Source organism: Perissodus microlepis, chromosome 6 (genome assembly GCF_051167445.1).
Source record: "Perissodus microlepis isolate ML-2025 ecotype Zambia chromosome 6, ASM5116744v1, whole genome shotgun sequence".
NCBI lineage: Eukaryota > Metazoa > Chordata > Actinopteri > Cichliformes > Cichlidae > Perissodus > Perissodus microlepis.
Genome location: NC_140466.1, coordinates 36,546,011 through 36,560,372, shown reverse-complemented (window position 1 = coordinate 36,560,372; position 14,362 = coordinate 36,546,011). Strand labels below are relative to the sequence as shown.

General features: G+C 39.4%; 1 protein-coding gene across 1 annotated transcript; it reads left to right on the top strand.

Annotated features, from left to right (window-relative positions):
• Window positions 1–8,455: 8,455 nt before the first annotated feature.
• On the top strand, window positions 8,456–14,281 carry LOC146386118 (B-cell receptor CD22-like). Its single transcript, XM_084932153.1, has 11 exons — window positions 8,456–8,571; window positions 9,034–9,369; window positions 9,488–9,706; window positions 9,829–9,861; window positions 10,101–10,301; window positions 10,384–10,716; window positions 10,833–11,057; window positions 12,036–12,215; window positions 12,634–12,721; window positions 12,864–12,921; window positions 13,115–14,281. The coding sequence occupies exons 1-11, from the start codon at window positions 8,517–8,519 to the stop codon at window positions 13,199–13,201; spliced, it is 1,815 nt and encodes a 604-aa protein (XP_084788279.1). The 5' UTR covers window positions 8,456–8,516; the 3' UTR covers window positions 13,202–14,281.
• Window positions 14,282–14,362: the final 81 nt, after the last annotated feature.

The window sequence follows — 14,362 nt, the reverse complement described above, 5'->3', positions numbered from 1 at the left end:
TTTAACCCATCAAAGCCCAATTATAATCTAAAACTCAGTCATAAGCCTCAAGCAGGCATTTGTGGTGGTGTGAAGAAACGAGGGCCAGAAGGTTCAAACTTTTTCTCAACGTGTCAGAGCGGTGCTCTCAGAGGATGGCTGAACATTTAAGGTCTAAAAAAATAAGATTTTCTATCTCTGTGTTCCTGTGGAGAAAGTGACTTCATGCACTCATGTTGTTTGGGTTCTTGAAACCACTTGAGACAGTTTGCCTATTCTGCACGTACACACACACACACACACACACATTCAGCAAGTGTATTGTTATAGCGACATATGAGGGGGGGGGGAGCGTTTAGAGGAAGTCTATAAATTGAAAGAGTAAAAATAACTGCTTATGTCCACAGAGCTAGCCTCAGTAAACCACAGTGTTAGCCGCCAGCCTGGTTGGTTAAACTGTTCCATGTTTCAGATTTTATGCTTTCTCTGTGCTTCATGACCATTCTTGGTTTCTGATATGCTGAACAGCACAAGAAAATTAAGAAATAAGAAGTTGTATAATTAATGAAACTGAAAATAAGTGTTGCAGTGGTAAAATGCAGCTGCCTGATCACCAGACTAGTGAAATGCATTTATTTTTATTGCCTTCTCAGCATTTTGACCATGTTATGTGCAGTTAGTGCAGTAGAACTTTACACAACAGACTGCAAGACAAACAAGAAGTGACAGTGCATGCCTTTAAAGAATAAATAAAAATCAGAGACCGATCACATTTTAATGCCTGTACTAAACCGACCCCACATATACCACAATAAAGTGAAAGCAGACGATAAAGAGCAACATGACGCTGGACCTCCAAAACATCTGCTGATGTTTATTTTATATAAATATATATATATATATATATATATATATATATATATATATATATATATAAAAACACCCATCTCGCCCCTGCGGGCGGTTTATCCTTCAAGCTCGGGTCCTCTACCAGAGGCCTGGGAGCTTGAGGGTCCTGCGCAGTATCTTTGCTGTTCCTAGGACTGCGCTCTTCTGGACAGAGATCTCCGATGTTGTTCCCGGGATCTGCTGGAGCCACTCGCCTAGCTTGGGAGTCACCGCACCTAGTGCTCCGATTACCACGGGGACCACCGTCACCTTCCCCCTCCACATCCTCTCGAGCTCTTTTCTGAGCCCTTGGTATTTCTCCAGCTTCTCGTGTTCCTTCTTCCTGATATTGCTGTCATTCGGAACCGCTACATCGATCACTACGGCCGTCTTCTTCTGTTTGTCTACCACCACTATGTCCGGTTTGTTAGCCACCACCATTTTGTCCGTCTGTATCTGGAAGTCCCACAGGATCTTAGCTCGGTCATTCTCCACCACCCTTGGGGGCATCTCCCATTTTGACCTCGGGACTTCCAGGTTATACTCGGCACAGATGTTCCTGTACACTATGCCGGCCACTTGGTTATGGCGTTCCATGTATGCCTTGCCTGCTAGCATCTTGCACCCTGCTGTTATGTGCTGGATTGTCTCTGGAGCATCTTTACACAGCCTGCACCTGGGGTCTTGCCTGGTGTGATAGACCCCAGCCTCTATGGATCTTGTACTCAGAGCTTGTTCTTGTGCTGCCATGATTGGTGCCTCTGTGCTGTCTTTCAGTCCAGCTTTGTCCAGCCACTGGTAGGATTTCTGGATGTCAGCCACCTCCTCTATCTGCCGGTGGTACATAACGTGCAGGGCCCTGTCCTTCCATGATGGTTCCTCGTCTCCCTCCTCTTTCTTGGGTTTCTGCTGCCTGAGGTATTCACTGAGCACTCGGTCAGTTGGGGCCATCTTCCCAATGTATTCTTGGATGTTCGTTGTCTCATCCTGGACTGTGGTGCTGACACTCACCAGTCCCCGGCCCCCTTCCTTCCGCTTAGCGTACAGCCTCAGGGTGCTGGACTTGGGGTGAAACCCTCCATGCATGGTAAGGAGCTTTCTTGTCTTTATGTCAGTGGCTTCTATCTCCTCCTTTGGCCAGCCTATTACCCCAGCAGGGTACCTGATCACGGGCAGGGCGTAGGTGTTGATGGCCCAGATCTTGTTCTTACCGTTCAGCTGACTCCTCAGGACTTGCCTGACCCTCTGCAGGTACTTGGTGGTTGCAGCCTTTCTAGCGGCCTCTTCATGGTTCCCATTCGCCTGCGGGATCCCCAGGTACTTGTAACTGTCCTCTATGTCTGCAATGTTGCCTTCTGGTAGATCAATCCCCTCAGTTCTGACTACCTTCCCTCTCTTTGGAGGCATGGATGGGATATATTTATATATATATATATATATATATATATATATGTATATATACATACAACCCCCGGGCCTCGGACCAGTACCGGTCCGTGAGTCGTTTGGTACCGGGCCGCGAGAGTTGAGGCTCAGGTGTGAAATGTATAGTTTTCAGGGTTTTTATTGGTTTTCAGCGTTATTTTGTTATCGTTTTTATCATTAACTCTGTTTTCCTGGGTCTTTTCACGTGTGTTATGAATAAATTTTCTTTTTTTCGGTACTGGTACTAGTTTTATTTTGTTGTATTTATCTGCGACACCTTAAAGGCCGGTCCGTGAAAATATTGTCGGGGATAAACCGGTCTGTGGCGCAAAAAAGGTTGGAGACCGCTGATCTAGAAAACCTTAATTCATAGGTTATGATGAACGTGGTCAACAACAATTTTCACGCAACACTGCTCAAATGGCACTAAGTTACCCAAAGTGTTATCGGAAAATATCCCCCAAACTACTACACCACCAGCCTGAGCTGCCAATACACATCAGCATGGATCCATGATGCTTTCATGCTGTTTACACCAAATTCTGAACCTTCCACCTGAATGTTACACCAGAATTTGACTCATCAGATCAGACGATGTTTCTCCAATCTTCTGTCCAGTTGTGAGACATTTAATTTTTAGCCTGTACATGTGTATGAGAACCTTGTTAGTTCAGTTCATCTGCACAAAATAAAATGATGGCACATTATCAAGACGCTGAAGAGTTTCACTTCAACATTTTGTCTGTTGTTTCACACTTCAGTGAACACAGTGAGGAAAACAGCCACACCTTACTAATCATTAATATTCAGGTTTTACCCTTAAAATGCCCCGAACGTTCAGCGAGGTGTCACAAATTTGTTGTCATTTGGTGCCAAGTCTTGGCACTGTTGGCTCCTCAGTCATTATCAGTGTATGATACATTTAGTGTCACGTGTTGTTGGATTTGTGCCTTCATTAGACACATCAAATCTCATTTTAAATGGGGAGAAGTGCTCTTTTTGGTGATCAGTACTTCTGCAGTATATCCGTTCCGTGCTGCTCTGATGGTTGACTTCTGAACATTACACAATGAAAAAACATGCAAGGTTAATGGTGCATGTGTCAGCCCAGGACACTCTTGCAAAAGAATGTTTTAATCTCAGCAGTTTCACTTCCTGTTTATTATAAAAACATTTTAAAAAAGTTCAGAAATCCTTTGTTTGCCCTGCTCCACTGTGACTTCCCAGACCGTTATTGACATCATGCGGGGAGGCATTAGAGTTGGGTACTTAAAATATTCAAGAACTTTCCACTTTCCAGAATTTAACAGTGTGTTCATTCTGTTTGAATCTGATTTCAGTTTGTGATGTGCTTTTTGTTGCAGTTGTAAAGGTCTAAATGACTAATCAGACACTTACTCTTCAGCATGATGTGGAGATGGGGAGGAGACAGGAAGTGACATGAAAGGCAAAAAGATAGAAGAGCACTAAGATTTAAAGCAACGCTCCCCAACCTTTTTTTGCACCACGGACCGGTTTATGTCCGACAATATTTTCACGGACCAGCGTTTAAGGTGTCGCGGATAAATACAACAAAATAAAACCGGTACCAGTACCAAAAAAAGAAGATTTATTCATAACACACGGGAAAAGACCCAGGGAAACCGAGTTAATGCTAAAAACAATAAAAAAAATAATGATAAAAAACAAAAATAACCCTGAAAACCATAAATTTCACACCCAAGCCTCAACTCTCGCGGCCCGGTACCGGTCCGTGGCCCGGGGGTTGGGGATCGCTGATTTAAAGCATATGGAACAAAGGCTGACTGGCTGACAGATGATGGGTAGGAAAAGGTTTAATGACAGAATTCAGTTTGACAGTATGGGAAAATAGGGTTGATGTAAAGTGTCATGTGAAGGGTGTACGGCGAGCAGAGAATGGACTGTGAAAAAATTCCTGGAAGCATGTAATGTTTTTAGTTTCAGTGTAAAACCATCTGGAAACGCAACATTTCCACTTATTTCTTTGTAATTCAACATGTTTTACGTGTGATATAGAATCTCTGTTGGAGGAGTACATTTTATATGGGCAGCTTTTTAAACTAACTACCTTACTTTACTAAACACACCGTAAACTGAGAGTCACATCTCTACAAGAATATCCACATTTTAATTTGGTGATTTAGAAAATGTCTAAATGTTGTCATACTTCACTCTAATCTGTTAATTAATCTGTTTTACACTGCTGGAAACACAAAACACAACAAGGATTCCTGTAAGGAGAGTAAACTTCAATGTTGCAAATAATTAACTGGAATTAAAATGCTTATTGTTTGCACTAAAGACATCAGCTTTACCTTGTTTTTTTCACAACAGTGTTGGATTTTACTGATATATTTTGTATGATTTTTAGAGATTTTTATTTGCTAGCATCTCTGGAGTAGGTGGCACTCACAGGGATCATTTTCTGTGGAAGAAGAGTCATATGATCTGTGAAACGCCCCTTTGGCATTGGTCATGTGAACGCACAGGGGAAACCCTCATATAACTTAGCCAGTTGAGAACCAGCTTCATGTGACAGTTTATCCCATTCGCCAATGTTAGGGTAAGTGAATCTAGATGACAGACACATATCCTGGGTACACTGGACCTCCTTTGCAGTATAGAGCTCAGACAGAAACAACTGACTTCCAACAGAGACACTGATCAGAGGACAAGGAGACAGACTGGGGCTGCTTTCCAAAAGTACTTCCCATCTTATCTCCTATTTCTAACTTCTTTCCCTTTAGTTTAAGAAAAAGTGGGCAAAAGTGTTTTTGGACGTTGCTTATTGTTTAGATTTTCATGTGTGTTTCCATTGTATTTGTCTCTAGTTGTAGGTGCTGATTGTTTTATCATTGTCTTTCTTTGATCTTGTGTGTCTTGAGTATTTTGACCCCAGTGTTTTAAGTTTTTCATTATTTTCATGGATTAGTGGTAACTGATGATACTCTCAGTTTTGTCTTTAGGTTTTAAAGTTAAAAGTCCTGTTTTTCGCATGTGTCTTGTGTAGCCTTTGTATCTGTGTTGTGTTCTCATTAAGTGTTTGCGTTTGACATTCAGTTTTACTTCCCCTAGCTGTGTTCACTTCCTCTGAGTTGTGTGAATTTATAACTTCAGTTCTATTTATTGCCACATCATATTGTTGCCCACAGATGTTTCCTGTTGTTATCCCTGGGATGTCTTCTGTTGTCTTGGATTTAGTTTTCATCTGCCTTTTGATAAAAGTTTATTCTTATTTGATTCCTAGATGTGCGTGAGTCTGAGTGATTCTGGATTTGGGTCCTTATTCACCATAACCTTGACACCAGCTTTATTAAAGAGGCAAACCAAAAAATGGTGTTGTTACACAGTTGATCTAAAAGTGGCATGATAAAAGACTATTGTATAATCATTCAATAAAATAGTTTAAATCGTTAGGTATAATATGTTATTATACATGAAGCCCAGAAAATAATGTAATGTACATAGTATGGTGACATTTATATGGCTATATGTGCTTAGGCCAGATGTGTGCACTCTGATACTGATACACGTGCTAATATAAAGGTAATTAGGGGTGAATTTGTTCACCTAGTATTCTATTGTCAGATTTCTTTTCAGAGCCAGATATACATTTTCAAAAACATGTCAAAACCACCCTGTGCACATGTCTGGGCAAACTGTATCCTCTTTGGGTATATGTAAAATAGTGTACAGATGCTCAGTGACTGATATTTAGGTTCCTCTTATGTGAAAAATACTGACTGTTTGTCCAGAAGTTGGCAGTAATGTACAACTGTTTGTGGGACAAGAGGCAGTAGAAGAGTGTTTCTCTCTCTATCTCTCTTGCTTTCTACCTCTTGCATTGTTGTTGATTTAATGGTTAGGAGAAGGCGCTGGTTTCTCGATTAATTGGCTGAGATGGGCATCTGGCTACCAGCAGTTGTCTCAATGCACTTAATATTATAGGAAGGAACTGAGAGTGAAGTGTTCTAGTGGAGTGATAGTGGTACTATAAAATATATATATTGGAAAGCTGGGTATACAAGTTTTCTGTCAGAAAGTCTGCAGCAGTCCAGGAGTTGGGTTGACTGTCTTTGATTAAGTTCCACAAAATAATTGTTTCCATCAGAGTGCTTGCTAGGCTTAATCCAAATTCAGTGCAGCCATACTTGAACTTATTCCTGTTAGTATACAGTATGTGTGATTATGAGCATGGTTTTCTGGAAAACATTCAATTCTATAGTTAGTAGAGTCATAGATAACTAGGAAAACAATCACAACACATCATCTACTCAACACATGTCCACAAGGGGTCACTGTAGACCACAGATTGGATAAATAGCACATCTTCTTACAAGTTGCTAATCAAGCTAGCAAACTAACTAACAAATCACAGACAAACAGTATCCTACAGTTGTTTATGTTTTTAGACCCATTTTGCACAGAGAGGCATTTTTTGAAAAATGTATTGATAGCAATGTTGAATATTATTACACAGGAAAAAAACAACTACACGTAAAATAATTACACCATGACGCCTCTGCCTTTCTAAATCGAGGAACAGTAACTGCGTTTGTATATGTAAGCGTGTAAAACCTGAAGATAGTCAGATTAACAGTAACAGTATTTTGTCTCTATCTGCCATTCTGCAATTCATCTCATGTAAACAATAACGTGGCGCACAGCGTGACGTGAAAAAAGGCACATACCTTTGATGTTGCGTGAAGAACTCTGTATTCCTCGTCCACATGTAAACACAAAAAAGGAGTTTTAAAAAATCTCAGTTTTCGGTGATTGGTAACGCCGTTTACGTGTGGACTAAACAGCTGCGTTTTCAAAAATACCCGTGTAGGTGTGGACGTAGCGTAAAAGAGTTAGTAGTTTATTTTATTACTACCTGTAATTTATTGCAGTTTACTTGTATTTGCTTAATTGTTTACTAAATGTTTGAGGTGTGAAAGAAACCACAATGGAGCAAAATATGGGTGTGTGTGGTTGGAGGATGCGTTTGTGCGTGCACGCGCGAGAAGGGGGGGGGGCGCGAATATTTTTCTTGTAAAACAAAGGGGGGCCTAGCAAAAAAAGTTTGGGAACCACTAAACTAAACAATAGAAAAGTCCTTTATTCCTAATAACGCTGGATGTAATCATGGCGGGAGATTATGGCCACTGCTATTAACTTGGTGCCAAATATTTCTATCAACATGGTATAAAAGTACTGAGGCATAATTTTAACATGCACAAACGATTAGAACCAGTATCATGCCAGTTAACTGCCAAAAGAAATAACGCTTACAGTTTCATTGACGCACAACTGTGGTTCTCTGCAGCAACTCCTTTAGTGCTGAGCACATGACCGCTGATGCACTTATTTACTTGCTTGATTCTTGCCTCTAGACATCCTGAGGCCAAGTCACAGCAGGAAAAATTGGGCCTGATTATTCATTATTGTTATTATTGTATGTGAGGAGCAGGATTTTAAATCTCATTCTGAATTTAACACAGAGCAAATGGAGATAAGACAATATCAGAAAAAGCTTTTCAGGGATTTTTTAGGACATCTTTAGGACGACATTTTTGGATGAATTACAGTAGTCCAGCCTAGAAGTAATAAATGCATTTACTAGTTTTTCAGTGTCACTCTGAGACGGGATGTTTCTAATTTTAGAAATATTGGGCAATAGAAGAAAGCAGTCATACAATAGGTTTAATACGTGCATTGAAGCTTAACCTGGTCAACAACGGTTTTGTTCATCACTACCCGAGTCACCTGTTCTTTTTATCCAGGAGACATTGTGTGTTAAAGATTTGCTCTCAGCCCTCTTAAAAAAGAGCTTCACACTCACTTTGCAAAGAAAACCTACATTAAAACTTAATGTACATGAGAGAAAATCTATTTATGATCCTGGTAATAAACTGGCCCAGAACTGTACGATTAAAGAGTGATTAAAAATATTCCATATTTGTATTTATGAAGCTATTCTGCATGTAAACCACTGTATAACAACCACTTCTTCATTTCAGTGTGGGAGTATAGAGGCTTTCATCTGTTTATGCATGCTGACCATGTCCAGTTGAAGGAAGACAGTCTAATATTTCTTTTATATTTTCCAACCACAGAAGACCCTGTTATCAAAGACTACATCCTCAACAACTGATGGAGACTAACTGGGAAACAGTATTTGTCATGTTGATGTGATTTAAGAAGCGAGAGAAGAAGCGATGAGTTTAAGTGGAGCAGCGAGTGGATTGGTCCTCTTCCTTCTCTCTCTAACAGGTTTATGTGTACCTGGTTTTCACACATTCAGTATCTGCAGGAGTTACTTTTTAATGTAAAATTACAATACATAAGGGATTTATTTTTGTAGACCCAGTACATCTCTCTCTATATCTCTCTATATATCTATATCATCTATATCTACATCTATCGATAGATATAAATAGGTTGTACCTAACTGGACAATTTCTATAATAATTTAATATGTGGAAAGCTGATCTTTATCTATTAATGTTCTGAAGACAGACATTTCAGACATTTGGCTGAGAACAACAGTTGTTAAATATTTTGTAAGACAGAAATGAAGCACAACTTCATTTTTTCTATTGTGATGAAGTGTGCTTGGTCTAAATCCGAATGTCAGAATCAGAATTTCTCTCTGCATATAGTTCAACTACAAATAAAACTGTTTATTGTTGTTGTAATGAGTCTGACTGCGTTCTGATGTGTTCTGTGTTACAGTGGTACAGAGTCAGAATGATTATGCAGTGACTTACACTTCTACTCAGATCTGTGCTGTAAAAGGATCAACAGTGGACATAGGCTGCTCCTTCAAATACCCTTCGAGCAGAATTGTGTTAAAAAGAGTTTGGTTCACTAAATGGAATAATTATAACCCTGAAGACCTGAAAACAGACCCAGCGTATGCAGGTCGAGTGTCGTACAGTTCTCACTGGAAGAGCTGCACTCTGACAATCAGAGACCTGAGAGAGAGCGACTCAGCTGTGTACAAGTTCAGGTTTGAAACAAACCAGAAAAGTTTTACTGGTTTACCTGGAGTCACTCTGACTGTCACAGGTAACATTTTTATTTACACATCAGTCAGAAATTGTTATGAACATGACTGTGTGTGTGTTTGGATATGGATAATAGATGTCTAAGTTTCTGCTCTGATTTTATTTCTTCACATATTCAGCTCTTCAGGTACACGTGGACACATCATCTAATTCCAACTGGGCAACACTGACTTGTCAGAGCAGTTGTCAACTACACGATCATTCCTCCTACATCTGGTACAAAAATGGACACAAGATTTCTAGAAGAAATCAGTATCGGTATTCAGACAATCTGAATCCTTCAGATAGCTACTCCTGTGCTGTAAGAGGTCATGAAGATTTCCCCTCTCCTTCAGTGTGTGAGTTTATTTCAGTAACATAAAACCATCTTGTAGAGTCACTACATACATCTGAATAAAAACAGTCATACTCACTGTGATTACTTACTTTAATCTGACTTAAAAATCATTTTATGTTTCAGGTGTCCGAGGTGAAACAACTCTGACTGTTACAGGTACTGATGAACACACACTGATGGATATTTAGTCAGCTTAACATTCTATCTGTATGTTCTGTGCTTTTTAATGATATATTTTCTAAAGTTTTTGTGAGATTTCATGTTTAGACATCAAGATAATTACTATTTTTCCCCCCACTAATTCATTGTTTTAGATCTGAAAATTGAAATCCCTAATCTGTCTCAGTGTGAGAGTGACTGACATCTTATTTATTGTTTCTTGTCCACTGGTCAAGATGTTCAGGTCAGAGGGTCCACTGGACGACAGTTGTATTGTGTCACCAGGTGTAATCATTATGTTTCATCTTATGTCTGGTACAAAAATGGACAACAAGTGATTGGAGCCAGCTCTTCTTTTTATGAAGCGCAATATGACACTTCAAACAGCTACTCATGTGCTTTAAAAGGATTTGAGGATTTTCACTCTGCGTTAGTTTGTGAGTTCATATTTAAATAAAAACAGTAAATTTCACTGTAACTATTTCGCAAATCTGACTTAAAAATGATTTTATTTTTCAGGTGTCCGAGGTGATTCATGCAACAGAGTGAATTACAGCAGCAGAAGAATCTGTGCAGTCAAAGGCTCATCAGTGGACATTTCTTCTACTTACAACAGTTATGAAAGTCCAATCCAGTCAAAATCCTGGTTCCGTTCTGGTCGTGGATCTGAGGACCTCACAGAAAACTCCCAGTATGCAGGTCGTGTTGAGGTGATTGAAACAGAGAGAGGACGCTCCACTCTGAGAATCAGAGACCTGACAGAGAGTGATTCAGCCGAGTATCACTTCAAATTCAAAACACAAAGATTTGAATGGAAGAGTAGTTTACCTGGAACAACTCTGACTGTCACAGGTACTGATGAATACACACCGAATATTTCATTCAGCTCAGTTGTTCAGTTGTGGTAATGGGTGTATTTATTGTTTTGAGTATTTAATGTCTGATGTCTGCTGTGTTGTCATATTCAGCTCTGCAGGTGAAGGTGAGCAGAATAATATCAGTCCATGAGTCTCAGACTGAGGCAGAGCTGAAGTGTGAAAGCAGCTGCAGTCCAGCCGGTCGTCTTTCTTTTGTGTGGTTCAAAAACAATCAGTTTATGGTTGAACAAAGTTCTTATCAAGATCTGTTCAATCCTGGAGACATCATCTCCTGTGCTTTCAAAGGACATGAAGCTTATCCCTCAGATCCTGTGTGTAAGTTTACTTCACTGTGTTATGTGGTCATCATGAACAATTTTGTGTTTTCAGATCTTCAGCTTTCTTTTTTCACCAAAATGTTGTTTAAGATGTGCAGTGGAATTCAAAATACTATAATGTATTTTAAATTCTTTGAGTGTTTTACTGTACAACCAGTTTAAAGGTGAATGGAGCCAGGTTCATGAATCTGAGTCAGATACTGAGTTAAAGTCCAAAATAACTGTCTTTGTGCTGAAGAGTGATTTGATCCTGATCAGAGAACATGAAAGATCAGTTCCTATCATCACCTGTAGACTGCCATGTGGGGACGAAAGCAAATAATTTAATGAAAGACAGCAGTACCCTGAACAACATGTGTAAGATTTAACAAGAATATCTACTTAAAGACTTACCTTAGAGTGTGTAATAAGCAGAGATGTGTGAATTGTGAAGAACAGGTGTACATCAGCTGTTTCTGACTGTCTACAAAGGTCTGTCCATAGAAAAGAAGCATGAACTTAATATAATGAGGATAACAGATCTGAGCAGTATTTAAAAGCTTGTCAGTCCCCACAACTGAGGTTGTGACGGGCTGAAAAGATACTGAGGGAAATGTGTTGACAACAGCTTTAGATAAGAAATAGAAATAATTTGAACAGTAAGGATAAAAGTCTATGTCAGGTTTGCCACCATAGGCGAAACGCGGGACTCAGATGGTTTCCGTTTTTCATTCAATGATACAGCTCATCACTCTTATAAATATTGGCTCTTGACAAGATCATTAAAGGCAGGTGTGTGAAGCCAAGAAGCAGGAACTCTCCTTAAAGTCTGACACTGCACAAAGAATCAACACCAGGAGTGGAGGGATAAGTAGACATCACAGGTCAGACCAGTGAGGACACAGGGAGCATGATGCTATCTATGAAAAATAGACAGTATATTATGATCAAATGTGATCTCTTATTAATCATCTAATCTTAATATTCTCTGTTCTAGATGCTCCAATGCTTCCCTCCGTGTCAGTGAGTCCCTCTGGTGAAATAGTGGAGGGCGGTTCAGTCACCTATAGCAGTGATGCTAACCCAACAGCTAATTACACCTGGTACAAGGAGGATGAAGACTCAGAAAAAGCATCAGGACACAACTTCACCATCACTGACTTCAGACCTGAACACAGTGGGAGTTTTGTTACTGTGAAATGAGTGTGCAAAGCAGTAATCAAAGCAAAGGGTGGCAATTTTGAGGAATCTGTAACATAAACATGTTTTGAGTTATTTCACACTTTTTGTTTACTACATAATTCCATATGTGTTCGTTCATAGTTTTGATTCTTTCAGTGAGAATCTACAATGTAAATAGTCATGAAAAGAAAGAAAAATCATTAAATGAGAAGGTGTCTCCAAACTTTTGACTGGTAGTGTATATTCTAACCAGTGCAAAGAAAATATAAAAATGTTTACCTTTCTGCAGCTGTGTTAAGAGAGTAAACTTAGTGACAGCAGTTACTGATGATACCCAATGACAAATAGCATGACCCTATAAATCTAATCTCTCGACTAAGACATATCTCCTTTGTGCTTTTCTGAATTTATAGGAAAATCTGTAATAATATTGAATATCATCAGATTGACTCTGGTGGTCCTGATGCTGATTGCTCTCTTCGTGTTGGGTCTGTGGATGAGGTAACACATTTCTTTTTAAAAAGAAAGAAAAACAGTAACAACAGTGTCATAATTGCTCTTTTATGTCCATCTTAAAACCTTCAGTTTTAAAGTCATGAATTCTTAATTTAATACCGTTTTCTTTTTGTTGGATTAAATCCAGGAAGAAGACACATGTGGCCTTAGAAACTGGATTAAATGAATCTGTAAATGTCATCAAAGTAAGAGGTTCTACTGATACAACATGTGTTATGATAGATGTATGATAGTTTCTATTGCACTAGAATAGAAAAAATAAATGTAAATAAAATTAGGTAGGATAATGTGAAGTTCTTTAAGTATTACTAAAGTATTTAGTTTTGAATGTTATCAAAAACATACAGAAAGCTCTCTCTCTCTCTCTCCCCCCATCAGGTAAACACTCATGCTGATTATGAGAACGTCTCAGCCTCACAGGGCGTCACTGCAGACGACACTGAAGAGCAGGAAGAGCTGCTGTGAAGTCCAGTCATGTTAGAGACTTGCATATAAAAGAAACAGACTGAAACTCATGTTGTTTAGATGGTGTTTAATCAGACGTTAGAATGATGACAGAAAGAGAAAAGTTAAGGAGCACGGTCTCTGCCTCTGTGGAGGATGTTTTCATAGACTGTGCTGTTTGGCTGAGGATCAAATGCAGTATTCATAGATGAGGCTAAACTTAAACAGCAGCTTTATTTCTGAAACTTCCTAAAAACTTTTTAATTTAAATTTTTTGATTTAGTGAAATTATTTAATATCCTGAACTAGTTTTGGTGTGAAGCACTGTAACTGAGCAGTTTCCACACTGTTTGGTGGTAAAATATGAACACGTGTTGATTCCTGCTTTATTTTTTCATTCAGATAAATACTGCTGATGTATACTGCTGGTGTTTTCATTCCTGAGAATAATTATGTAAAGGGATGAGCTGACTGAGAAATTCTTTGTGGTCTGTCTTTGGTATTAATGTAAATACATTTTATTATTTGTCAAGTAGCCAAGACAAATGTTTCCATCCTGCATGAGCCTTGATTAGGAAGAGCTAAAGGAACAACAGCTAAAGGACGCACAGACCTCCTCCTTCCCTAAGAGCACCTGGCTGCAGCCACTGTGGAGCTCCACAGCAAGCGGAAACACATGACCTTCACCAAACCCTTCTCCTCTTCCCAGCCACCTCCTTCAGTGTATCCATCTGTCATTCTGTCCTTACAGTGGGAAGTGTCCGAAACACCTGACCCATGAGGCATCCTTGTCAGATGCCTAAAGTACCTAAACTGCCTCCTTTCAAGGTGGAGGAGCAGCGGCTCTACACTGAGCCTCTCTCGGAGGGATAAATTCATCACTGTATCTCTAAAGGAGAGGCCAGCCACCCGTCAATGAGTACTCTGCTGTTAAATTTCACAGATGCAGCACAGCCCTCAGTTGAGGAGCATCTCACATAGAAATATTACAAATTCTTTTTGACATTTTCTCATTTTCTTATAACATGTGTCTGTGTATTAATGGCAAGGATATCATCTCCTCTCTTTTTCTGTCTACAAAAATAAAAAGTTCATAATTCATCTGCATTGCACTCCAAAGTCAACAAAACCTGGCTCATATTATTACTTGAATCTGCCGTACTGTCATGCTGTGCATATCCT

What these genes read in the sequence shown, in the direction of transcription:
- LOC146386118 (XM_084932153.1), top strand. Translation starts at nt 8,517, where the DNA reads ATGAGTTTAAGTGGAGCAGCGAGTGGATTGGTCCTCTTCCTTCTCTCT. An exon ending in AACAACTCTGACTGTTACAG is followed by an intron (nt 9,862 to 10,100) that starts GTACTGATGAAC and finishes CCACTGGTCAAG; the next exon opens with ATGTTCAGGTCAGAGGGTCC. An exon ending in TTATCCCTCAGATCCTGTGT is followed by an intron (nt 11,058 to 12,035) that starts GTAAGTTTACTT and finishes TCTCTGTTCTAG; the next exon opens with ATGCTCCAATGCTTCCCTCC.